Source organism: Echiichthys vipera (assembly GCF_963691815.1).
Source record: "Echiichthys vipera genome assembly, chromosome: 11".
NCBI lineage: Eukaryota > Metazoa > Chordata > Actinopteri > Perciformes > Trachinidae > Echiichthys > Echiichthys vipera.
Genome location: NC_139836.1, coordinates 29105452 through 29132585, shown reverse-complemented (window position 1 = coordinate 29132585; position 27134 = coordinate 29105452). Strand labels below are relative to the sequence as shown.

The 27134-nt window shown below is 40.0% G+C and overlaps 1 protein-coding gene across 1 annotated transcript in view; it reads left to right on the top strand.

Moving 5' to 3' along the window:
- The window catches only part of slc18a2 (solute carrier family 18 member 2), a gene marked incomplete at both ends in the record, with an annotated part of 46514 nt that overhangs the window by 13187 nt on the left and 6193 nt on the right, over positions 1-27134 (top strand). The window contains 12 exons of the mRNA XM_083923318.1: positions 5546-5604; positions 5707-5790; positions 7804-7896; positions 9099-9188; positions 9349-9392; positions 11337-11397; positions 12870-12965; positions 14318-14396; positions 15124-15175; positions 16390-16453; positions 16539-16658; positions 17884-18017. Coding sequence (XP_083779444.1) covers positions 5546-5604; positions 5707-5790; positions 7804-7896; positions 9099-9188; positions 9349-9392; positions 11337-11397; positions 12870-12965; positions 14318-14396; positions 15124-15175; positions 16390-16453; positions 16539-16658; positions 17884-18017 — 976 coding nt within the window. The remainder of the gene's footprint in view (positions 1-5545; positions 5605-5706; positions 5791-7803; positions 7897-9098; positions 9189-9348; positions 9393-11336; positions 11398-12869; positions 12966-14317; positions 14397-15123; positions 15176-16389; positions 16454-16538; positions 16659-17883; positions 18018-27134) is intronic.

Sequence of the window (27134 nt, the reverse complement as noted above, 5' to 3'; positions counted from 1 at the left end):
TGCAGGCTTTATTATATAGGACAGAGAGGAAATAGGGTAGAAGAGAGAGAGAGACTGCTGTATGGAGCCAGGCTGCATTTGACAGTTCAGTGTGACGTAGGCTGACTTTTGTTTCGCAGGCATTGTTGTTTTGATATGTCTGCACGCATTGTTGTTAGCCTACATGACAGCTATGTCTCAGAAAAAAAATTCTGATTTTTTTATAAAACCACCCAACCCAGCTAAACGTCCAAGAGAGACACTGGGACCCTGTGTTCCAGCAACTGGACAGCAGCAGACAGCCGAAGGAACCGGCCCTGACCATATCTGTCGCGGCATCTGATCGTCTTTCTCAGCCTTGTACAGGTTGAAAACCTGACTGCGCTATTCTATGAAGCAGGAGGGACTCACGCATTTGGCCTTTATGAATGCGCATATTGACCTTATTGGTGAAGGCGATGTTTCGACACTGCTTGAAGAATTTGCGCGAAAACAACTGATGGAGAATTCTGGGACTGTCGCTAACAGCCAAATAAGGCTAACACAGATTAGCTTGGGACGACAGGAGAGTTGAATGCATTTAATGCAACGTCTTTTTTAACCACTAATACCGCACCAAATAACACTAAACCTCTGCAGTAGCATGATAAGAGTCTTTACACATTAACCGAAGCACCAACAACGTAATTAGTGACATCAAAGTTTATTAAAAGTGTTTTGAAAGACTTACCTACTCGACCAGTACCAGCTCCTCTTATAGTAAAGTCCATTCAAGTCGATTTCAAATACAATCCAAAAGTAAGGAGCCCATTGATGATTTTTTCCAGCAAATCACGTAAACGTTGTGGTTTGTGGCAGTGTGGTGTAATGTCTTTGCCTCTAGTCTATCCGTAATCAGTTGCTGCACTCATGGAATGGCATTCTTCTTCAAGAACGCCTTCTTTGGGTTCTTTGGGTCAGAAGCTCTTTTAGAAATTATCGTCCTTTATTATAATTAATTAATTAAGTTGTCCTTTTCCAAATGTTTGCTGCAGACACGATAATCCCTCTGCCTGAGCGTCTCCATCTGCGTCTCAGTGTCCAGATTCAAAACAATAAGCCACTGGTTTATCAGAGCACGCTCATCGTACCTCAATGGCAGCCTATGAAAGGTTTCTGGGTTGTAAGCTTTCATTTTTGTTTAACAGCTGGGAAAGATACCAACACAAACCATTCTGTCTCTCTTCACTTCAGGTTGCAGGCTAGTTGTCTTTACCCGTGCCTGCACTCACAGTGCGTCTTCTGGCAGCAACACACACCCTCCGCCCCCTGACCTCTCACGTAACGTTTCGTGCTGCAGGGAAAGCTGTGTGGGACTTTTCTAAACCTCTTACCATCTATTATTAACTTATATTTCACCAATCTATCAAACCACAAGGTTTATGTGTTTTGCTGGAATAAATCATCACTGGGCTCCTTCCTTTTGGATTGCATTTGTCATCGACTTGAATGGACTTTACTATGAGAGGAGCTGGTACAGGGGCCAGTAGGTAAGTCTTTAAAACACTCTTTTAATAAACTCTGGGTTCGCTAACTACATTGTTGGTGCTTTGATTTCTGTGTAGGGTCTCTTCTCATGCTGCTGCAGAGGTTTGGTGTTATTTTGAGCAGTATTGGTGGTTAAAAAAGACATTTGAATGTGTTCAACTCACCGCCCCGAGCTAATCCGTGTTAGCTGCATTTGGCTGTTAGCATCTGTCCGGGATATCTCCGTTAGTTGTTTGTGCATGAAAAAAATTGTCTTGATAGCTTCTTTGATGACTGTATTTGCCTAAAAAGAGCCTGGGATTCAATTCAATTTAATTCAATTTTATTTATAGTGTCAAATCATAACAAAAGTTATCTAAGGACACTTTACAGAGTAGGTAAAGACCACACTCAATGACTTATTTATGATTTACATAGATCCAACAATTCCTCTGTAGAGTACGGTGGCAATGAAAACCTTCCCCTTAACAGGCAGGAACGTCAGACAGACCCAGCTCTGTGGAGGACGGCCATCTGTCTTGACCGGTTGGGGAGGAAGAAAAGGAGAGAGAAAGAGAGAAAAGACACACAGATGGACAGAGAAAGACAGATAGACACACTTCCAGAGATGCAAGCAAAGCCTAACAGTTACTTTAATAATATTTATAGTAATGTGAATATGACGTATATGTTAGGACAGTTAATACAACAGAATAGTAGAAACAAGCACAGCTAAGGTGACAGAATATGAAAATGATAATAATTATGGTGGCAAACATGATCAATGATGAGTAGTGGCAATAGCAGCTACGATACAGCTACAAATTTTATAGTTTATTAAACTAGTGATAGTATATATGAGTAACAGTGATAATAGCAGCAGGAAGCGTCATGTAGGACCACGGCAGCAAGCACCACCACGATCAGCAGAGACCTGCGAGACGACAAAGCACAAACAACTCCGGGGAAGAAGCTGAATTAGTAACATGCTTTGATGAGACATGAATGGTACAGACAGAGAGGAGAGAAGCTCAGAGTATCAGGAAAAGTATTATCCCCCGGCAGACTAGGCCTATAGCAGCCTAATTAAGCAGAATAAAGTCTTATCGTAAGTCCTAGCTGTAAGCTTTATCAAAAAGGAAAGTTTTAAGTTTACTCTTAAATAAGGGGACAGTGTCTGCCTCCCGAATAACATTTGGGAGTTTGTTCCACAGGAGAGGAGCTTGGTAGCTGAAGGCTCTGCCTCCACTTCTACCTTTGGAGACTCTAGGAACGACGAGTAGCCCTGCATTCTCAGAGCGTAGAGATCTAGTCGGGTAATACGGTACTATGAGCTCTTTAAGATACGACGGAGCCTGACCAATAAGAGCTTTGTACGTAAGGAGAAGGATTTTAAATTCTATTCTAGATTTTACAGGTAGCCAGTGCAGAGAAGCTAATACAGGAGAAATATGTTCTCTTCTATTTGTTTTAGTTAGTACACAAGCTGCAGCATTTTGGACTAACTGGAGACTCTTAACAGACTTATTGGAGCAGCCTGATAATAAGGAGTTGCAATAGTCCAGCCTAGAAGTAAAAATTGCATGGACTACTTTCTCTGCATCTTTCTGAGACACAATGTTCCTCATTTTTGCAATATTACGCAGGTGAAAATATGCAGTCCTTGTCGTTAGTTTTATGTGAGAATCGAAGGACAAATCCTAATCAAAAATAACACCCAGATTCCTTACTGTGGTGCTGGAGGACAACACAACATCATCCAGAGTAACAATGTCTATAGCTATTGAGTTTTGGAGGCCTTTGGGGCCAAGTACAATAACTTCAGTTTTGTCTGAGTTTAACATCAGAAAATTGCAGGTCATCCAGCTTTTTATTTCCTTAATGCACATTTGAAGTTTATCTAACTGATGGGTTTCTTCTGGTTTGATCGACAAATATAATTGTGTTTGTGTATCATCAGCATAACAATGAAAGTTTATGGAGTGCTTCCTTATAATATTTCCTAAGGGAAGCATATATAAGGTGAAAAGAATCGGTCCAAGGACAGAACCCTGTGGGACTTCGTGACTAACTTTAGTGTGCATGGAGGATTTGTCATGCATGTCATGGGATGATTTCACACCGGAATTACACTTTAGTAACGGCATGATTTATTCATTTATTTCGTTTCATATCCATTTTCTTCAAATCAAATCAACCTTTATTTATATGGCGCTTTTCATACAGAAAAGTAATGCAAAGTGCCTTACAGAGATGTACAGAAAAAGAGAAACATCAAATAAAATCAGGAGAAGAGAGTTAAAAGAACCCACCCTCCCACCCCCACAGTCATGCACAGAGACATACACAAATATGTATACGTTCATACACACATTCACACATAAACACACAGCCACGCTGACACACAGACACACACACTCACACATACACAAACACTAGCTGTCACTACAGCGCTGTCACTACAGAGACATGGCCAGGCAGCGAGACCTGAGGTACAGAGGAGGCTAGAGGAAGCTACCTTTGGGGGGCCAACCACACTGGGAGAGATCCCAGTCCAAGGTCGCAGGGAGCACCGCAACAGAGACCACCCCAACCGGGCCGGAACTGTCCACGGGACAGCACGCCCCGTGGCCAGTCCTGAGTTAACTCCCAATTTGGCAGGCCCCCTGAGGAAACACTGGAGATTAAAAACTGTTGCCTAAAACAGTAAAAGGTTAAAATATGGAGGCTAAAAACATGCGGGACTAAAACATAAAAGCATAAAAGCGCAGAGGCTAAAAACATGAACTAGAACATAAAAGCATAAGAGCATAAGACATGAGAGGCCATAAAAAATAAAAGCATGAAGGCTAAAACACAGAGATTAAAACAGTAATTAGCACTGCCTAAAAGAAATCAAAAAGAGTTAAGATTTCAATTAAAAGCCTGGTTAAAAAGATGGGTCTTAAGCCTCTTTTTAAAAACCTCAGCAGTCTCCGCGACCCTGAGGCTCTCCGGCAGGCTGTTCCACAGTCTTAAGAATTAAGATGCTGCATGTGTTTATCCAGTCTAGTTGGTTAATCATTGATAAGTGTGCATATCTCCCCCGACCCTCCCAACAACAATCCCCCCCCCCGAAAATAGTTCCGACATCCATGGTCAGATATCCATGTGGGGCCAAAGGCTCTTCCCGGCAACTTCCTGCACACAGCAAAATAAGAAGGAAAGAGAAAACACAGGCAGAGTGCAGGGTCTCTGCAGATCAGAAGTGATGACTTTTATATTAATTTATACAGTGTTCTTTAAAAACGACTCGTTATATCCTCCAGAACAGAGCCAGTCTGAAGATTTGAGCAGAATGTGAGATAAATGTTTAGGGGAGATGGAGAAGCGTGGATACTCCAACATTACTAACACTCACTCCAAAACAATATTTAGTGTCTCAGATGGGCACTCAGATATTCTGCAATTGAAGCAAGGGACATTAGTCACCGTCCTCCTGACAGAGGACAATACAAGGCTAGTCAAGCATGTCAGGTATCTACGGGGGAATACAACAGCTCTGATGTGCATGGCAGCTTTTAGCATTTTAATGACAGAAGATGTTGTCATCCTCCTCCGGTTAAAATGTCAGTTCACAATTGTAACCAGCATGTGTCATGCAAATACACAATTTCTACAAATGCTTTGTGTTCATGGTGTTACTATTTGATGTGCTGTTTATTTTATTGTTTTGTTTTTCAGGTAATGCTTTTGTTTTACTACATGGTTGTGCTACTTGCCATTTTGAGACCTCATACACAGTTGGAGATAATCGATATCCTCCATAGCTACCCTGGTCGACCATAATAATAATAATGTATTTACCTATCATTCTTATGCATATGTACAGCAATATTACCCCTCACTGGCAATTTCTATTTGAATAATCTGCAGTTCTCCACAGCTTCTAACACTTTTTTTTTAGGTCTCTGCTTTAGAAAGAGACGATGTCCTAAAAAGAATGAAGCCATAGATTTAATCTTTGGAGATATCTCAAACTAACTCTGTGTAAATGTATTTTTTCTCTTTGTCCCTTTAGAATAGGATACCAACTTCCCATATTTGCTGGCTTCTGTATCATGTTCGTCTCTACTATCAGTAAGTTCCATCCAATGTGTCATCCTTATCAGAAAATCACAATACTTGCTTTCATGCCTGATGTTTCTTTGTCTGTATTTCTGTTCTCTCGCTATTGTGAAGTGTTCGCCTTCTCATCGAGCTACACTCTGCTGTTTCTGGCCAGATCGCTGCAAGGTGTGGGCTCCTCCTGCTCATCTGTGGCTGGTGAGACCTTCTTCTCTATTCCAGTGTGATGCTCATATCCATTCAGTCAACAATAGAGAATTAATGAGCATTACCTCTTGTGTCGCAGACTGAGCCTGTTGATTTAAATTAGTGCTGTATTATGGGATGTCCTTATAGCCTAAATGTTCCTAGGTTAGACAAAGAGGTGAAGCAGGTTTGATTCTAGGATCAAACCTTAAGGGAGGCTCAGCCCCTAATGACAATTATCACATTTGCCAAAATGAAAAGGGTCCAATACTTTTTGCAAGCAGCATATTCACCCGGTCCTTGAGGAAAACCATAGAAAAAAATTCTGTGATTTGATATTAGACAAAACCTAGGGAATTCATCCATCCCCCGAATGCTCTAGGTCTCTAGTTTGTGGTTATAAAGTTCCATGAGACTGTGATGATCATAGAGGTCATAACAGCATTTTGGACAGTGAACTCAAGTTTCAGAAAATGCTCTCACTACAATGAAATGGCTACTATGAGGACTAATATCATCACACAGGAATACAACTGGGCTCATTGAATCCACAATAGTCTCAGCTTTACAGTGAGACACAAATTATTCTATTCAATTCAATTTTATTTACAGTGCCAAATCATAACAAAAGTTATGATGGCAGTTAATATATGTGATATAAAACAACTACAGCTAAGGTGATAGAATATGATAATGATAATAATTATGGTGGTAAATATGAACAATTATATGAGTAGTAGTAATAACAGCTGTGATACAATGAGAAATACGACTGATAATGTTTTAATGGCTGTAAATATTATACTTTATAAAACTAATGATTATTTATATAAATATTAGTTATAATAGTAGCAGGAAGCGTCATGCAGGACCACGGCAGCAGGCACCACCACGATCAGCAGAGACCTGCGAGATGACAAAGCACAAACAACTCTGGGGAAGAAGTAGAATTAGTAACATGCATTGATGAGACATGAATGATACAGACAGAGAGGAGAGAAGCTCAGAGTATCACAGGAACCGGATTATCCCCCTGCAGACTAGGCCTATAGCACCATTGTACTTTTGGAGACTTTAGGAATGACAAGTAGCCCTGCATTCTCAGAGAGCAGCGATCTAGTCGGGTAATACGGTACTATGAGCTCTTTAAGATACGATGGAGCCTGACCAATAAGAGCTTTGAAGGTAAGGAGAAGGATTTTAAATTCTATTCTAGATTTTACAGGTAGCCAGTGAAAAGAAGCTAATACAGGAGAAATATTTTCTCTTCGGTTTGTTTTAGTTAGTACTCGAGCTGCAGCATTTAGGACCAACTGGAGACTCTTAACAGACTTATTGGAGCAGCCTGATAATAAGGAGTTGCAGTAGTCCAGCCTAGAAGTAACAAATGCATGGACTAGTAGCAGAGATTCCTTACTGTGGTGCTGGAGGACAATGCAATATCACCCATAGTAACAATATCTTTAGATATTGAGTTTCAGAGGCCTTCAGGGCCAAAAACAATAATTTAATTTTTTTCTGAATTTATTTTCTGAAATTGCAGGTCATCCAGGTTTTTATTTTCTTAATGTAAGCAAGTCAAGGCTGTTTAGGGACCACAGTATGCAGTATTATTCAAATGTTTTATTTTAGAATAGGCCAAAATAATACATTAGGGGGAAAAAAACTGAATGCTTGTTCCCCCAAACTGCATCGGATTATTATAAAGTGGGCCTATAGGAGAACCTCATTACTTAGCTCACTTCGTGACAAGCTAGCGACACATCAGTACTAATGAATTCGTTAAATCCTCTATTTTCATATGAAACCAACATTTTACATCTTAATTGACTCTACTTAGTTGGAAATAAGAATGTCATATTCATCATGAAACTAGCCCCCTCTCATGTCAATAAATAATAGTAGGGCATTTCTTGTAGATAGGATCTGCTGCCCTAATTCAGAAGTGATGATGAAATTGTGTCTGTTACATTACAAATCTCACTTGTTATACCGCGGGATCTATACATTTTTGTTTCTTTTTAGGGATGGGAATGCTTGCGAGTGTGTACACAGATGATGAGGAGAGAGGCCACGCCATCGGGGTCGCCCTAGGAGGTCTGGCATTGGGAGTGTTAGGTATGTATAGATACATAGTCCAATCAGAGATGCTTCTGTAAGGTCACAGCAGACTAAACAACATTTGTCCATATTTATTAATATTTTCATTAATATATTTTTGCAAGAAACTGATATCACATAAATCATAGATAAACGTTTGTGCTTAATCTAAAAAAACAACAACCCATCCATAACATAATGTCTAAACTGCACTAGACAAGAGTCTTAGTTAAACATATCCACATCTATTCAGAACAGAAAAATCTTCCCCATCCTCTGTGAATTAAATGCTGTAGATTTTACATATTTCATCAAATACGGTACATATCAAAATTTAAAGAAACATCAATGCTCCGACCAAAGCCATCTTAGCTCACCATTCTACAACCAGTATGTACTATGTGTAAGCTAGTAAAAAATGTGTGTTCATGTGTCATGAATTGACCCCACACAATGCAGGTCTTAAGGCACAATTCCCATTTATTACACAAATCTGATCATTCTTTGTCCGTTCAAATTACGTCTTTTAATGTGGCCTGTCTACAGATTGCTGTGTGAACAGCTCACGCTCCTGAAGTGACCTGCATGTGCAGTTGATCATTGATGACATCACGTCACAACGGTGTTTATGGAAGCAAACATGGCAATGGCAACGGCAACCGGTATTGTAGGACTTTATGGCTTAAAGCTAAAACAGTGTGTGGCTGCAGCCGGCAAATTTGTGAGCAGGTGGAATCAGGAAGGAGGAGGGAGAGGAGAAAGAAAATTCATAGTTTAGCAATAGTGGCAACATCCGTACAGAGGAGGATTTGGATGCGGCGTTTGGCACACTTTTTTTTCAATCAACTTTATTTGTCATTCATTTCCAAAACAGTGCAGCGCGGGTCAGAATGACCTGGCTGTTCAGATTGCGGTCCCATTCAAAGAAATCTGATACCTAACTGATTCAGTAGCACATTTAAACGTTTCCTAACTGTGATTCACATATATGTGAAAAATCACTTGGAACTGTATTGTGAACATAGCCTTTGAGTTTTTTTACCCCCACATTTTAGTGCACAATTTAAATCATGTATTTCATGGTTTTAGAACATATTCCATGCAAATATCTCATTTTGAAACATGTTATCCTGGCAAGTTTTTCAGAACTAAGCTGCAGTAACTACAGTGATTATGTAGTTGATCTCTCAACAACTGACCATCCAGTGTGTCCTCCACAGTTGGACCCCCATTCGGCAGTGTGATGTATGAGTTTGTTGGGAAGACAGCTCCTTTCCTTATTTTGGCTTTCCTGGCTTTGTTTGATGGAGGTACACCTACATTGTTTCTTACATCCAAACCAATAATAGTCTCTGCAGAAGCAAGTGTGAGCTAAAGATTGTTGAACATAAATTAATATATTTTTGAAATACTATCTATTCTTTTAGATTTAAAATGTTTACATGAAGTTGATACACTATGTCTTCACAGCTCTGCAGCTTTTTGTTCTCCAGCCCACCAAGGTGGAACCAGAGGTGGGTTTGTTTGCCTGTATAATCCATTTCCTCAAGGTTATCTTACTTCATTAAGACGACCTTTACTGTTGCACAACATTTTTAAAACTTTTTAAAGAATTTTATTCTTAATTGGACAGTAGATAATACAGGAAGCGTGGAGAGAGATAGAGAAGAATGACATGCAACAAGACATCCATTGGTTTTGGTAAATCGTAAATGGAATTTTCATATATAAAACCTGTAACTTAACACTAGTGCAAAGTACTTAACAGTGCCTGACATTTACCCAAACAAGCAAGGACAATTTCATTTTAATGGATCTAACTAGGAATTGTTCCCATTTGTCTGGGACATTGAAATCCAGCACATGTTTTTACTAACAGAAACACTCATTTGAAAAAAGTACAAGGTACTGAGAATTAAAGGTTGAATATGGAGAATGAAACAGAACACCTCCATCAAGTGCATCTAGATCGTAGTGGCAAACAACAGAAAAATAATTCCAGCAGTCGGGTTGCCAGGTTGGTCAGACTCGGCCCAATAGCCCTGTTTGAGCCTGTTTGAACCCATCCCCTCCAGCAAATCACACCATAAAAACAAGTTTTACAGACGAGTTTGTCTGACAAGTTACTGTAAGCTGTTAGCGTTAGCCGTTCCTGCTAAGTAAAGATGAAAGTAATGTTAGCAATCAAGGAGAACCGTAGACATTTGGGCTTGCCTTTTAATGGCGCTTCTCTCCTTTCTCTCAGTCCATGGAGTGAATGCTTGGCCTCTATTGACTGGTTTTTGCCCGTCTCCGCTCACTCAGCTGCTGGGACAAATAACGCCCCCTTCACTGAGGCTCCGAAGCAGCTGCAGAATTGGTAAACTCCATTTTACCCAGTGCCAGCCTACAGTAGCTGCACCCAACAACAGACAACCCTTGCAACCAGCAACGCCCAACGCTATTGGCTGCCACCATGGAAACAGAACGGGACAAAAACTCTCTGTCAAACCCAATTCAGACTAAATGTATTTTTTTATGGAAAAGCAATACTTTCATTCTGTACCCCTCAAAACACCCTGTGGGTGTGTTCCTTTGAAAAAACATATAGCTTTTAATAAAGATTAAACATATTCAACCTTTAACACTAGGGCAAAGTACTTTACAGTGCCTGACATTCACCCAAGCAAGCAAGGACAATTTAAATTTCAGGATCTCATTTGTCCGGGACATTTAAACAGAAACACTGATTTGAAAAAAAGTACAAGGAAATAATAGTTAATTAAATTAAATTTTGTGACAACAGAGTTCAGAAATGTAAAATTGGATGTTAGTCCTGTTTGTCTGCTTCTCCATGCTTCTCCCTCTGCATGGGGTTTAAATTGTTATTGTGGTAGGAAAATGTATGGGGCCATTAGAGAGTGAAAGGCACTTGAAAGAGGCTTCAGTGAAGTCATTAGACATAGTTTTTGAACACTAATGATAGAAAAGAGAGAAGAATGCTCTGATGCTCCTTTAAGGATGACACGTGATCTGATATATTAGTGGAGATAACGGCCGCATAGATCTGCCGATGGAAGCAAAGCCAACACGAGAATCTGTGTGTGGTCATTAGCAGATTCTTTCACCTTTTAAATATCCTTCATCTCATGCATTTCTAAAAATGAAATGCCCAGAAGCCTGCTTAGACATTTTAATAACATTCTTTAGAGACTTGCAGCAAGATACAATAGTGCTGTTCAAATACAAACAAGCTGCATTAGGCTGTTACTCTGCTCCTGTTTCTAGGTGTAATGTTGTCATCTTATCCAAGTAACATGCAAATTCTTCAATGACATGGATATTTTAACTGAGATTTGAGAAATGAGCCCAGTGGGTTGACTTTGTCTTCTGAAAACTGTCTGACATTTTAAAAGCTTATTTATGTAAGCGTTTTTTTTAGATATAGAATGTTGTTACTGTGCCTTTGTCCTTCACAGAGTCAGAAGGGGACCCCACTCTTTACACTAATGAAGGATCCATATATTCTAATTGCAGCTGGTAAGCAAAAATAATAGCAGCACAGTAGATGTGACATATCAGCCAAGCACAAAGCCAATGATTGATTTGAGTGTGGGTCGGGAAATCCACATGCAACGAGCACCAGACTGACTCAGAGCCTTGCTCCCTAGTTACATCTGTAAAATGGGGATCCCAAGAGGTTCCCTGACCAAATTGGATATAGTATAATCCCTATAGTGTGTACTGTACCTGCCACGGTGTCTCGTCCCAATACTGTGCCTAGAATACTACAGTTAGGCGTCCAGAGGGAATCCTAATCAGATACCTGAACCACCTCAACTGGCCTAAACTCCTTTACCTTATCCTAAGGGTGTGCCCAGACACTCTGAAGTTTGGTTGCTTGTATGCGCACATTTCATTACTACCCAAAGGTCTAGTGTATGGACTAGCACTGGGAAACTGGATAGTTGAATCAAGAGCTTTCAATCAAGGGGCCCATCCACTGTGTTCTGTCTTTCGGAGTACTATGTCATCAGTCTTGGAGGTAAAGCTTTGATTCTTTGCATGAACCCAATTGGGTTTCTCACAATTCAGCTAGGCTTGAACCTGGTCGGGTTTGTGCAAATATCCCAGTGTTATTTTTTGTTGTTTTTGTTTTTTGAATGCATTTAAATGCTATTCAATCTATTCAACTTTACATGCATGGATAAAAAAAGCAGTGGAAATTCAGGGTTTTAAATAGGCTCGGGCCCAAAACTGCTACTGTGGTTTGTGCTGGGGTCTGGCTTGGACAGAAAATGGGTGCATGTAGAGTTGGGACTGACTTTTGGACCTGATCATAGCTCTACTTGGAGTTCCTAACACTTAGCACATCCATTTCAGACACTGCTGAATACCAACCCAGTGTGCACTCAGTTCCACATGTTGATTGAGCAGAACTATTAATCAGCAAAAAGATTTTGAGGTTAACAAACTGGATGCTTCCTAGTCCTAGAAATTTTGTCCATGACAATAACAAGTTGAGGTCAGTAATTGTCCCCCTTGCTGAAAATGGCCTGAACATAATGAACATAAATATATGTGTCATCATGACTTCTCCTTAGCCTAGTGTATTCACAGGTGAACAAAATTGAACAAACTCTGCCTGCAGAGGCTTACATGACTTGCAACTAATACTATTTTAAAGTCTTAGATCACCAGAGAGACAGAATCCCAAGATTTTCAAGGTGTCTTTTCGGGCTATTGCGAAGAATTAGGGAATAAATGTGGACAATGTCCTCACAAGAAGGGTAATATCAATGTATGTGGCAGGAAAATTGCATTTGTGTGCGAGTTAGCCTTTCCCATCACATCAATTACTGTGGCAACACAGTAACAAAGAGAGCAACTGTGTTTGTAGGTGTGTCTATGTGCAGGCAGTTGGTGGATTGAGGGGTAACAAATAAAGACCAAAAAACAAAAACACACCATAATTGACATTGCGTCCACTTATCCTCAATCTCCTTCCCCAGGTGCCATTTGCTTTGGAAATATGGCCATTGCCATGCTGGAGCCAACGCTGCCGATCTGGATGATGGAGACCATGTGTGCCAGGAAATGGCAGCTTGGTATAAAGCTCTGTTCAGTGTTCACTCAGAAAATACACATTATGCACACACAACTTGAAAGACCCACACAAACCATGTTTAGATTTTGTTGACATTGTCAGAAATGTGTGAAGTCAATTTAATTATTAATTTCTTTGTATGTGTTTCTAATTTTTGGTCCTTTACATAGATGAAGGGTGCAGATTGAAGATTATTAGAAACACGTTTGCAGCACACCACTACTATGAACTCATTACTATGACATATAATGTAATTTTCTTTGAGTTGTCTGCATTATCCCAAATGTTTCCATCAATGTTCAAACCCAGAGAAATCTGTCATTTTAATCAAGGACAATGAGCATGTAATTTTGTGTTCTGTCTATTTTATAACCTCAAACCCCTCTAGTTGCTCTAATTTCCAGGGACATGACATATAACTAATAAAAGTAATACAGCTTTTTTCTGCCACACAGTATTAAATTATTGATTGCATGCCATTTTGCAGCGCAGTAATCCAATATCGACCTAATTTATTGGTATGTTATTTCAGTCTCGATCCAGCCTACTACGATATATCGTAACATTATAACATTAAGATAACGTTCAACACGTTCAATATGTAATTTTAAGTTTGGTTGCCCCCCCGCCCATGAGACAGTCACTATAGTCTTCAACCGGCATGTGACATTGAAAAGGCATGCCAACCTTTTCAATGTCTGCTCCTCTATTCCAAGTCCAGGTCAACACATATCTTCAGTTGCTGAGAAAATTCTCAGAAAGAAAAAAGACAAAATTCTCAAAATTTACTAGAAAGTATTAAGTGCATATTTACCTGATTGTATGGACAGAAAACAGTATGTACCATAGGTGTAATATTTCACTTTACAGGGGAAAAAATGCAAAAAGACATTGGCTCTCTTTTGCTGAGGGTTGATGATCAGTTTCTCTGGTAACTATTTCATAAATATTACAAAATAATATCATCAGTCATTGCTCCACATTTTCTCCTGTCTCATTTACATAATATACAAAAATGTTTTACTTAGTGACTTGACGTAGCCTATAGGACAAAAGTCACTCGTCTATCCTGCTAGATATTTTCTATACATAGGCTTCCCGCAGTCCACAGTGTTATTAGTTTGTTCCAGTGGGTTGTATTTGAAGGCTAGGTCAGATAAAAAAGGATGAGTGGGAAACAGGATATTAGGGTGTCATGTGCTGGCAGGTGGAAAGCACAAGTCTTCATTACAGACAATGAAAGATGTACAGCAGCTCAGTGATGAGGCACTGATAGAGATCTGCTTATCTTGGAAAGCCAGCCCACACCTTCAGTCTCTCATCTCTGTGTATGTGTGTTTGTCTGTGGCCCAGGCGTCGCTTTCTTACCAGCATCCATCTCCTACCTTATTGGAACCTACATCTTCGGCACATTGGCGCATAAGATGGGGAGGTAGGGAAAGAAATTATCCTTATCTATTCTCTCCCTCTCTCCCTCTCTCTCTCCCTCTCTCTCGCTCTCTGGTTGTGATATCTGTTTCCGCTTCTCTAAATTAGTTTTCAGTGTTTTTAGTGTTTGTAAGGCTGGCTTTTTTGAGGTCTTGATGATACAACGTTGGGTGGTTATGTATGTATACCATAGGTGTGGGTAGAGGGAAGAGAAAACTAGAATGTGGATAGGTTTACAGACTTAACAATTAAGAAACCTTACAGACCTTAGACCATACCTCTCTTTGGAAGATGCTAGAAAGTTGACCCATGCCTTTGTATTTTCTTACATTGATTAATGAAATGCACTTTATACTTAACCTGACTCCTCCAGATAGATTGATTCTCATTCCCTCAGCATATCCATCTGGGAACTCTGGTTTGGATATATTTTTGGAAGGGGCGAAAATACTGTTGCTGTATCCTCTCTTCATCAGAGTCTTTAATACGCATCTTTTTATATGCCTATATACTCGAAGAATAAAATCAACATAATTTTAGAAGCAAAACTTCCTGGATTTATTTATTTTACCTTTACCTGCCTCACAAAAGAGCACCTGTGGGATGAGTCATCAGAGCCATGCTGCACATCCCTCTTCTATTGTAAACAGGATAAGCTGACAATATTGTGGTTAGTTGGTGTAAAAGGGTTTTAGATAAGATAACACTGACCAGTCTTCTCTCCCTAACAGATGGCTTTGTGCTCTCATTGGAATAGTGGTGGTTGGAATCAGCGTAATATGTGTAAGTATAAGGGAGACAACTATACCATTATAATGGAGCACTGGAGGGTGACTGAAGGAATAAGGAGCAGTAATGCTGCTATTTCAAATAAACTGAAATCTAAAGAGGAATTGAACACTGTGTAATCTATTACATACATATATATACATTTTCAGAGGAAGTAGTCCAGAAAAACACACCTCAGCCAGCAGAAAGACCAACAGTAGATCCATTACATGTCAGTAAACCATTATAATTTCTACCAGTTCTAGGTACTGCAGTAATATATTATGTATTTTTTATTATATAAAATAATTATTAAAGGTTGAATATGTAGAATCTTTATTAAAAGCTATATATTCTTTTTAAAAGAATACACCCATGGGGCTTTTTGAACGGTACCGTTTGAACGGTATATATATATATATATATATATATATATATATATATATATATATATTGACGGTTTGACAATGACTTTCTGTCCCGTTCTGTTTCCATTGTAGCAGCCAATAGCGTTGGGCGTTGCTGGTTGCCAGGGTTGTCTGTTGTTGGGTGCAGCTACTGTAGGCTAGCACTGGGTGAAATGGGGTTTGCCAATCCTGCAGCTGCTTCGGAGCAGCAAATCATTGAATGTAACATTACTTAAAGCATCCAGGATTTTTGTTTCAAAATGCTCTAAAATAGTCAGTTTAGCTGTCAGGTTGCTACCAATTTCTCCTGGTGGAAATTTCCCCCCAGCCCCCTTTCAGTGTTGGATCACTTAAGGCATACATTATAGATGGTCCACCTCAATGTGAAATAGGTGATCACAGCCTTGCTACATGTGTTCTTTTTTTTTTTAAGAATTGTAATATACACACTTAGTGTAAAATGTTTCTTTCTTAAAACCAGGTTGTGGTTTTTATGTACTATAAAGTGTTTTGCTGTTAGTGTTTTAAGGGTAAAAAAAAAGATTTTATGTCTCTTCTATATCTGATGACTGCCAATGGGAGTCTGAGTTCACGGTGAACATGTTTACATGGACATGAAAATCCTTTTTATGATGCCTATTCTGGTTACGATAATGTTCAGGTGTCTATATGATTAAACTCATAAACAGGATACTCCAATAACCCAATCATGAACAGGATATTCATGTCCATGTAAACATCCCATGTTTGTTGTTTACTTGTAATACAAAGGAATTCATTCAAATTGAATAAACACATGAAATACTTGTCTGTGTGTTCTAGGTTCCATTTGCCAAAGACATATATGGTCTGATTATTCCAAACTTTGGTGTTGGGTTTGCCATTGGTAAGTCTGCTTAATGTAGTACAATGCTAAGCATGTAGGTTCCTCACAGACTGTGTAAGACCTTTATTCTTGTGGTGTGTCACAGGCATGGTGGACTCCTCTATGATGCCCATCATGGGTTACTTGGTAGACCTGCGGCATGTGTCCGTTTATGGAAGTGTGTATGCCATTGCTGATGTGGCTTTCTGCATGGGATTTGCTTTAGGTAAGTATGAACCTCAAAAACTTAGCAAATGTATAGGCTATTAAACAATAGGTTACGATACCTCTATAGTGAGTTTGAAGAATGATGGAAAGTGTCCAATTCCTAGAAATCTTTGGCTCACTTTATTTGTCCAAATTATATTCTGGTGTTATTGCGGAGCCTTAATTCTTAGTAAAAACACAGACACTATCATGTGTTTCCTGATAATTTCCAGATAAACATTTGTTATTCAATTAAAACTTACATGTCATTTGATGTGTCATGATTATTATGGTCCTATTCATCAGAATCAGATTCAGAAATACTTTAATAATCCCAGATGGAAATTATTTTCATTACAGAACTCCAAATATACAGACAACAAATATTATACAGACAGCATATATAAGAAAAACAGAATGTATATATATATATATTATGAAATATCACATACTATGAAATATCACATTTAAATTTACAGAAATAAAGTTAAAAACAGCACGAAAAGAAACAATCGAAAGTAACCTCATTGTAGAGGGCAGAACTTAGAAGAAGTTAGGGTGAAGAAACAGAAAAAACAAAAGGAGAATAAAAGTTAAGAAAGTTTAAAAAAGCGACCTCAAAGGCTGGAGTAGAAACAGGCAGGGTGTAACTAATGTGTATACACACTATATGATATTCAAGGTTATGATTTAGAGATGATCAGATATGTTTTTCCTGTTAACGGTTGTGGTACTGTCTAGATTAAAGTTATGTATCCATGACATTTACTGGGACAGGTGGTTTGGCATCTAACACAAATTTGTGATTATTGCACAGAAAGTACCATATGTGTTTCCGTTGAAGTTTAATTTTGACTCTGAATATTTAAAATTATAACTTAAAAGTATTTTTCACTGTAAATTAGAATAGTGATTTATTTTCATTTAACAAAATATTTCCCCACCTCCATATTACTCCAAATACTACTAACTGCAAAGATTTAAAAATGACATGCTGCCATTTTTGTTTATCCTGATGTAGCCTTATTATTTTGAGCATATTAACCTTTTTTTACCCCATTATAATCATGCTATTACTGACATTACTGTAGATCATAGATCTTAACAGTTTTATCATTACCAAAGTATTTACCCTGAATCAGCCTGTTGTTACAAATATATCTATATAAAGTTGTAATGCAAAGCACTGCCCTCAGCCAGACAAACCAAATTAAAGCAGTATGTGATCTGTCCTCCACTGACAGGTCCAGCCATCGGAGGATCCATAGCTGAGAGTATTGGCTTCCCCTGGCTGATGACCATAATTGGAATTGTGGATATTATCTTTGCTCCTCTTTGCCTCTTCCTCAGGAATCCACCCGGGCAAGAAGAGAAAATTGTAAGATTCCAAACACACTTATATACAGTCAACCAAATCCTACACGAAAAAAAAAAAAAAAGGGAAGCTCTCGAAGGCAAGAGTCACCAACGAGTCCTCTCTACAATCTCTGCTTAGTTCAACTCACATTAGTGCTGTTATTAATGAGATAGAAAAAGCATCAAATATGCATTTTAGATGAATGAGATCTTGTTGTTCCACACCCCCGTTTGCTCAGCTCATTGAATAGTCTGTACAGGATGCATGGGTTTTCTACCCAGAAGTTATTGAGGAGGATATACTGTAGACCATTTCAATGGAATTCTATTGCTAGGCAATAGCAGGGTACCGGTAGCACTCTGGTTACTGTTTGTAGTCCGAGTAATATTGACCAATCAGGTTTGAGAAGGCTTTGGCTTCACTGGAAAGCAAAAGAGGCAGAACGCATTGCTGAAATGCAATCAGGGAACCCATTAACTGTTGTCTGATGATGATTTATGTTTTCATTCGATTTTTTGGTTATTCATCTGCCTTCATGTGCAGATATCTGTTTATAGAGAGGCCGTCTCTCCACTCCAGAGAAAGTCTTGGCTCCAGAATTATTGTAATGTCCGCTGGCTACACCAGAAAGCCCCTAGATTAGAATAGTAATGCGTTTTCTACGTGGTGACAGGAGTTTGTAGTTGAAGCATAAGTTGTTTGATAGTGACTCATTTAGCGGCTGGTTCTTCTAGCGTAGCCTATACACTGCTTGTTTGGCCAATATAAATGCGAAACCTCACCTCCGTGACTTGCCCCAAAAGGTTATATGGAAGTTTATACGGAAGTTAGTCTGTTGCTTGGCAACGATACACAAAAATGGCCACCACTATGACCATTCTGCTGTGTGTTGATTTAAGTGGAAATGTCCTTTTGTCCAATTTCATTTCTATGGCAAAGCCCAAAATAGACAGATAGCTGATTAGTTTCAAGATTGGATTGTAATAAAAACATCTTTGTTGTGAATAACTAACCAACCGTCAAACTGTTAAATGTGCAGTCTGCAACATTTGTTTGATCACATTCACTGAAGCCGACACTCTGCTCCGATTGAACAACATAAATCATCCAGCTTTAGACAAAAACAGGTCTCTACGTGCACCAAGGGCCTGTGTTTGTTTTGCAAAAATCCACAGCGCCCCTATCATCCTGTCTACTCAGCACAGAGCTGACTCTCAGGCACAGTTTGGTCACACGCCACATACGTGACTTATAGGTGGGACCTGCCCCGTTTGCTCAGGTATCATCATGTAGCAGCTATTTTGAGCTGAGCTGTAAGCAGCTACAATTTGTCTGGAAACCAATAACAAAGAAAACAAAGCACACAAATAAAGAAAGAGCTTCCGTCAGGTATTTCATAAACATGAAAATCATTTGTCTGCGGTGGATGAAAGCATTTTGACATACCTGTTAAGGACTTCACAGAAACACATACTCTTTCATGTTTTACAGACTTTAGTGAGTGGAGAAAAACTCTGAAATACCTTACCATCATTGGACATCTCCTCCTCATCCTGCATGCTGCAGCTCCATCCCTCTGCCTTCATATCCATTTGTTCGTCTCCATGCAGCACCTGCTATCATCCATCACCTCTCTTCTCCATTACATTCTGTTGTGTATTCACCACCATCTGTTCATCTTCTCTGTCATTTCCCTCCATCAGTATTTGCCTCTTTTTACTCAGCCAGGGATTCTCTGATCTATCAGATCAGGACATGTCTAATTATGACCTTATTAAATAAATTTGGCATCAATCCACTTTAAATACTTTAATTTCTGTTCTGCTCCACTCATTGGCTGCAGTGAGCTAATGTAGATGCCTCACTGCTTATCAAACAAGTGCAAGTGCAAATAATAAATGGCATACAACTCTCTTTTATCACTGGATCAGATGCCAGTGAAAACATGCTATGCATAAAGCTAGTAAGTTTAGAATTTGTATTCGATTATGGGTCTTAAAAAAGAAAAATTATACAATCCTAATGTGTGGACTCTGGTTTTGTGCATGTTTGTAGTACACAAAGCTCTACTTTTCATATTTTATTTGTTTTATTTAATAAATGTGTGGCCTTCATTCATCAGTTGCCATAATTGATAATACATCCATGAACTGGGATGTGTTTGCTCATTGTCAAACACATGCCCCATCCATTGGTGATCTTACCAGTACCAAGCTGCTACAAATCACCAACAAACAAACCCCAGTACACTTCACACTGGTCGGTTATGATCATGTATTTGATATGGTTTTTGGAGTGCAAATCATTAGTATTGTTGGACTGATGTTGTGATAATGCATTGGAAACAGGTCACATGTAAGAATTTTTCTCCTCTAAATGACTAAATCAGTACTATCTGCACTGATTGGTTGATTGATCGATTGATTGATTGGTTGGTTGGTTGATTGATTGATTGGTCGATTGATTGGTTGATTGATTGATTGATTGATTGATTGATTGATTGATTGATTGATTGATTGATTGATTGATTGATTGATTGATTGATTGATTGATTGATTGATTGATTGGTTGGTTGATTGATTGATTGAACTTTAATAAACCCCAGGGGAAAATTAAATTGCCACAACAACATACATCCCTGAAGACAAGACACACTACAACAACAAATAAAAAAATAGGTTGGCACCAGACTTAAGCACTGACCGGACACAATAATCACAGCAAAATCACCAGCATAACTCACAAACCAACATCATAAAACAGAACAAAAGCACATGTTACCCATGTCAACAGCTATTGTTAAAGAGTCTGATCGCTGTGGGATCAAAGGACCTCCTAAATACCTCAGTGGAGCATCTTTGGCTTCCCCCACTCTTAGTGAAGATGTTGTGCAGGGGTGGTCATCCCTTGACAACACACTCCTCATCTTCCTCACCCTTTTGTCTAAAGTTTCCTCCACAGAACTAGGGCATTAACCAATGATGGACACCTTAACCTGTCCTCAGCTGTTATACTACTGCCCGAACACAACAGCATAAAAAAGGACGGTCAGCTCTGGATGACTTCGCACCCTATGCAACAAGTAAAGGAGTGCATCATCTGTACCTATGCCCCCCTATATGCAAACTGAAGTGGGTCCTGAAAGGCACTGACCTGTGCCCTTAGGTGCCCCAGAACAGTCCTCTCAAAACATTTCATAACATGTGAGGTTAAGGCAATAGGTCTAAAGTCTTTTAATACCTTAGCATTAGTTTTTCGGCAATGGCACAATACAAGAGGTTTTCCAGATTGCTGGAATTTTGAACAGAGACAAGGTGTACAAATAATGTAGCACCCCACACAGCTGATCAGCACATCCTTGGCTCATATTGATCATGATGTTAACTAAACTAGGACTAAAAACATCCTTACAGTACCTTGGACTAGAGTTATCATAGAGAAAAAAGTAAGGATGCACCGATCTGATATTTAGATCTGCTCACAAACCCCCGGCTGAGCGCCGCAGTGTTGGAGTTCACCCGGTGGACGAGAGGGTTGCCTCTGTACGCCTGCGGGTGGTAGGGGGGAAAACTCTGACTGTTGTTTGTGCATATGCACCGAACAGCAGTTCAGAGTATTCAGCCTTCTTGTAGATCCTGAATGGAGTCCTGCATGGGGCTCCAGTAGGGGACTCCATAGTTCTGCTGGGAGACTTCAACGCCCACGTGGGCAATGATGGAGACACCTGGAGAGGCGTGATTGGGAGGAATGGCCTCCCTGATCTAAATCCGAGCGGCCGTCTGTTATTAGACTTCTGTGCTAGTCAGGGATTGTATATAACTAACACCAAGTTCGAACATAAGGATGTTCATAAGGGTACGTGGTACCAGAGCCCCCTAGGCCAAAGGTCGATGATCAATTTTGTGATCGTACAATCTGATCTGAGGCCGTATGTTTTGGAAACTCGAGTGAAGAGAGGGGCAGAGCTGTCAACTGATCACCATCTGGTGATGAGTTAGGTCAGAGGATGGGGGAAGATTCTGATTTGGTAAGCCCAAACGAGAAGTGCGGGTGAACTAGGAACATCTGGAGGAGGCCCCTGTCCGAGAGATCTTCAACTCACACCTCCGGCGGAGGGAAGATTCCGGAGGCAGTTGCAAGGTACCAACAGGCCAGAAGGGCTGCAGCCTCTGCTGTGTCTGCTGTGAGGCAAAGCAGCGGGTGTGGGAGGAGGAAGTCGTGGAGAAGGACTTTCGGGCGGCACCAAGGTGCTTCTGGAAAACCATTCGACATCTCAGGAGGGGGAAACGGGGAACGGTCCAAGCTGTTTACAGTAAGGAAGGGATGCTGGTGACCTCAGCCAATGAGGTAATCGGGCGGTGGAAGGAGCACTTTGAGGAACTCCTTAGTCCGACCAACACGCCCTCTTTTGTAGAGGCAGAGCTGGAGGCTGATGGGGAATCATTGTCAATATCTCTGGCGGAAGTCACTGAGGTAGTCGAACAACTCCACAGTGGCAAAGCCCCAGGGATTGATGAGATTTGTCCAGAAATGCTGAAAGCTTAGGGTTTGGAGGGGCTGTCTTGGTTGACACGTCTCTTCAACATTGCGTGGAAGTCTGGGACAGTGCCAAGGGAGTGGCAGACTGGGTTGGTGGTTCCCCTATTTTAAAAGGGGGACCAGAGGGTGTGTGCCAATTACAGGGATCACACTACTCAGCCTCCCTGATAAAGCCTACTCTAAGGTGCTGGAAATGAGGGTTCGTCCTATAGTCGAACCTCAGATTGAAGAGGAACAATGCGAAGTCCGTCCTGGATGTGGAACAACGGACCAGCACTTCACTCTCGCAAGGATCCTGGAGGGGGGCTGGGAGTATGCCCATCCAGTCTACATGTGTTTTGTGGATCTGGAGAATGCATATGACCAGGTCCCTCGGGAGGTGCTGCGGGAGTATGGGGTGAGGGGGTCACTTCTGTGGGCCATCCAATCTCTGTACACCCAAAGCGAGAGCTGTGTCCCGATCCTCGGCAGTAAGTTGGATTCATTCCCGGTGGGGGTTGGCCTCCACCAGGGGTGCGCTTTTTCATGGACGGGATATCGAGGCGTAGTCGTGGTGGGGAGAGATTGCAGTTCGGTGGGCTGAAGATCTCGTCTCTGCTTTTTGCACATGATGTGGTCCTGATGGCATTGTCGGTCAGTGACCTTCAGCACTCACTGGATCGGTTCGCAGCCGAGTGTGAAACGGCTGGGATGAGGAGGTTGAAAGGAGCCAGTTGAGGTGGTTCGGGCATCTAGTAAGGATGCCCCCTGGGCGCCTCCCTAGGGAGGTGTTCCAAGCACGTCAGGCTGAGGGGAGGCCTCAAGGAAGACCCAGGACTAGGTGGAGAGATTATATCTCCACACTGGCCTGGGAACGCCTTGGGATCCCCCAGTTAGAGCTGGTTAATGTGGCCCGGGAAAGGGAAGTTTGGGGTCCCCTGCTAAAGCTGCTGCCCCCTTGACCCAACCCGGATAAGCGGTTGAAGATGAGATGATGAGATGAGATGGAATCCGATCATTTGCTGGACCGTTCCATCATTTGCTACGTGTTCAGCAACAACATGGAGCGCACACAGACTCAGCTGTATGGAGGGATTTCACCTAGTTTAGTGAACGGAAATACAGAAATAAATATACAAATGCACAAATGATAATGTGTTCACAACACTGGAACAAAAGCCTGTGCAACAAGTTTCTTTTATTATTGGTAACAAAATATGACAATTAGCATGAATGCTAACTTAACAATGAAAATGCCATAGATGTGATGAGCATCTAGCCCGGTTCATGTTTATCCACATGAACCAACAATACTTTTAATGAAGTCTCACCAGTGGAAATGTTACATGTTCAAACCAAATAGAGCTGGTTACTGAGAGACATGCGTTTATTGGGTACAAGGTACAGCTGAGAAAATAATAGCAAAAGGTAAAAGTACAGCTTTGCCTTAACATCCCAAAAACCACAGCAAGTCTGAGTGTACAAACAGTGCTGCATCTTCAAAACTCTGCACATAAGTATGTAAGTTACTTTATCAGGATCCACTCTATATTTTATTCTGACTTTCTGTTTGCACTAAATATTTACAAAAAAGTTTTTATTACTACTATTACTGCTATTGTAACGATTCTTATCATTCTACTATATCCACTGTCATGATTCTTATGAGTCATATTTGTAATATTATCATAGTCTTTGTATTATCGTAGTTGCTGGGGATCTCTGAGTCTAGAGCCTGGGGTCTGTCTGATGTCCCTGCCTGTTAAAAGGAAGCTTTTTCTCACCACTGTTTGTTCATGGAGGAATTGTTGGATCTCTGTAAATTATAGAATGTGGTCTAGACCCACTCCATTTGGGAAGTGTCCTGACATAACTTTTGTTATGATTTGACACTATAAATAAAAATTAACTGGTTTTTGAAGATGGCTAAATTATTATTATTATTATAATATTGAAACAATCAAATTGCCAGCCCAGAGTCCAGATCTAAAATAAATTAGTTTATAATTAAATTTGATATTCTGACATTTAACAATACAGGACCAAATGTGTAATGACGAAGCATTAAAACAAGAAAATTAATTTGTACTTCTAAACACATTTTTTACTCACTTTTTGTTTCTCCCACAACATGCAATTGTTCATTATCAATCATTTAGCACCTTCTAGCAGCTTTTAGGACAGCCAATAGCTACTTTACTTACTGAGGAGTTGGCAGCACTGGATAAAACACAGGACTTTCACTCGGTAGAGCAGAGTTCATTTCCCGGGTGGTGGCCGTTCATGTCCCGGTGCCGTTCATGTCATGGACCTACTCAACTGAACCACAGCCTTTTTTCTAATCCTTACCAAATGGTTTTCATGCCTGACCCTAACTGTCACCTTTTTTTGGCTAAAATTGGTCACATAACGGTGTTTTTGGGGCCGTTGTCGTCTAGGTCAGGGTGTGTGTGTGAGTGTGTGTGTGTGTGGGGGGGGGGGGGGGGGGGTTAGTTTGTTAAATTGTTGCCATATGGCTAAAATATGAAATCGGGAGTCCCATTATATCACACCTTGCATCATTTTATTCCATACAATAATTGTTAACTAAACTACTAAATTGAACTGTCTAGTATCAACGTTTTTTTAATGGAGGAATTTTGCATAATATAGAACCATTGGTCTACTTTATTACTGCCTTCCAGTAAAATTGAGATAAAGTAATTGTTACATTGTTATAGCAAAATCATGCAATAGAGGGTGAATATTCTTAAAATAGACAGGAGAGAATACATTTGCATACATTTAGCAGATCTGACAAAGAGGCAGCTGGAGAGGTTGCTTGAAGTTGCTAAAGTAAGGAGCTTTAAAAATGTACACATGGGGGCTTTAATGGCAAAAAACATAATTGACTAATTTCTTTGTATTTCATTTGTATTTATTAAGTTTTAATTACACCTAATTTTACTCAAATAAATTCAAAGAGCACATATAAATAGACACACTTCATATGATTAAATACATTTTTGTTTTTTTAAAAAAGGATATGATAGACTTTACTTGATGACTCTTTCTCCCAAATCTCAATCCAAATCCACAAGCACAGAATGCAAACCATAGCAAAATGTTCACGGGCGAACCACAAACTGCAAAATGAGAGGGAAGAAAATCCAAAAGCTTCTCATTGCACTTTAGTTTTTATTTAAAATATAAAACTGCACATGACAAAAAACTGCATGTGACTATTTCCTTGAAAATAGTGTGTCATGACCTGGCTCAGGTGGTCATAACAAGAAGGGAGACAACCATGTTAACTGTTGAAACAATACTTAATTAAAACAGAATAAACCAAGTTAGAGTTAAATAAGCAAATTAACCATATACAGAATGGGATGTGGAAATCGGTGGCGTAAAATCTTCCCAGGGTTTTTTTTGGCAAATACATTCATCAAATTAGCCATTGAGACAGGTTTTTTTGTGTAACAACTATTAACGGAGGTGCCTGTAGAGCCAGAGCAGAGAGAGAGAGAGTTAGAGGATACTAGCTTAAGTAGCACAGGTGTACTGAGTTGCACTAATTAGTGAACTGCAAATGGGAGGCACAGGTTACAGACCCAATGACAACAGCAGAAACTCTCCAAGAAGACACCACAGTGGTATCACAAAGTTCAATAAAAGTTTGGAATATTTGCAACAGGTGTGTTGGATCAACTGGACCTCCTGATAGATTCTGAAGATAAAAGAGAGATTGAAAGGAGATGTGTTGTGTGAAAGGACAAGAGAGAGAGAGAGAGAGAGAGAGCGCGATCAGAGCAGAGCAGAGCAGAGCAGAGGAGAAATAAAGTTATCGAGTGAATGTCCAGCAGCTACAGTTTTCACTTTGAAAACCAGACCAGGGAAGTCCTGTGTCTTGTTTCTGCTGCTGAGTGCAGTAACAGAGGTTAGCTGTGATTTCTGAACACAGTCAGGAGGCAGGAGAAGCTAACACTGAGCTTCTGTAAGATATTTAATTGAGTTTTCTTTGAGTAAAATGCTCTGAAAGAATCAGAGTTTCGTCTCGTAAACAGTTAACTTGTGAAAGGTGAGAACGAAGGAAGTGGACTATCTTCACTACATTTCTTGAGGTTTATGAGTAAAATAGTTTTTCATGTGATCCATAGATGGATGAGATCTAAAAAAGTAGCTCTGTGTTGTTGTCTCATAATCCTCATCAGTAAACAACATAGCCTGATTGGTTGATGTCTTTATTTGCAGTGCGAAAGCTCTGAAAAATCCACCTTGATCCAAAAATAATGTCACTTTTTTTCTGTGTTAAAGTACTTATGAGGATGGATCCAGCTTCACATGTGCCGATCCCGTGAACTCAAAATGCAGAAAATGCTGCATAATACCGTTAAGAGCAGCATTTTAAAAAATACTGTTGAAATTCTGCTGTAAACTAACAGCAAAGTTTTACAGTGTACAACAAAATTGTAAAATAATGTGGACTTTAAACATTAGATCTCTGCCATCTAAGAGCTGTTTTAGTAAATGATCTGATATCAGATAATCATATTGATGTTCTCTGTCTGACTGAAACCTGGCTGTGTCCTGAAGAATATGTTAGCCTAAATGAATCCTCTCCTCCGGGTCATATTAATA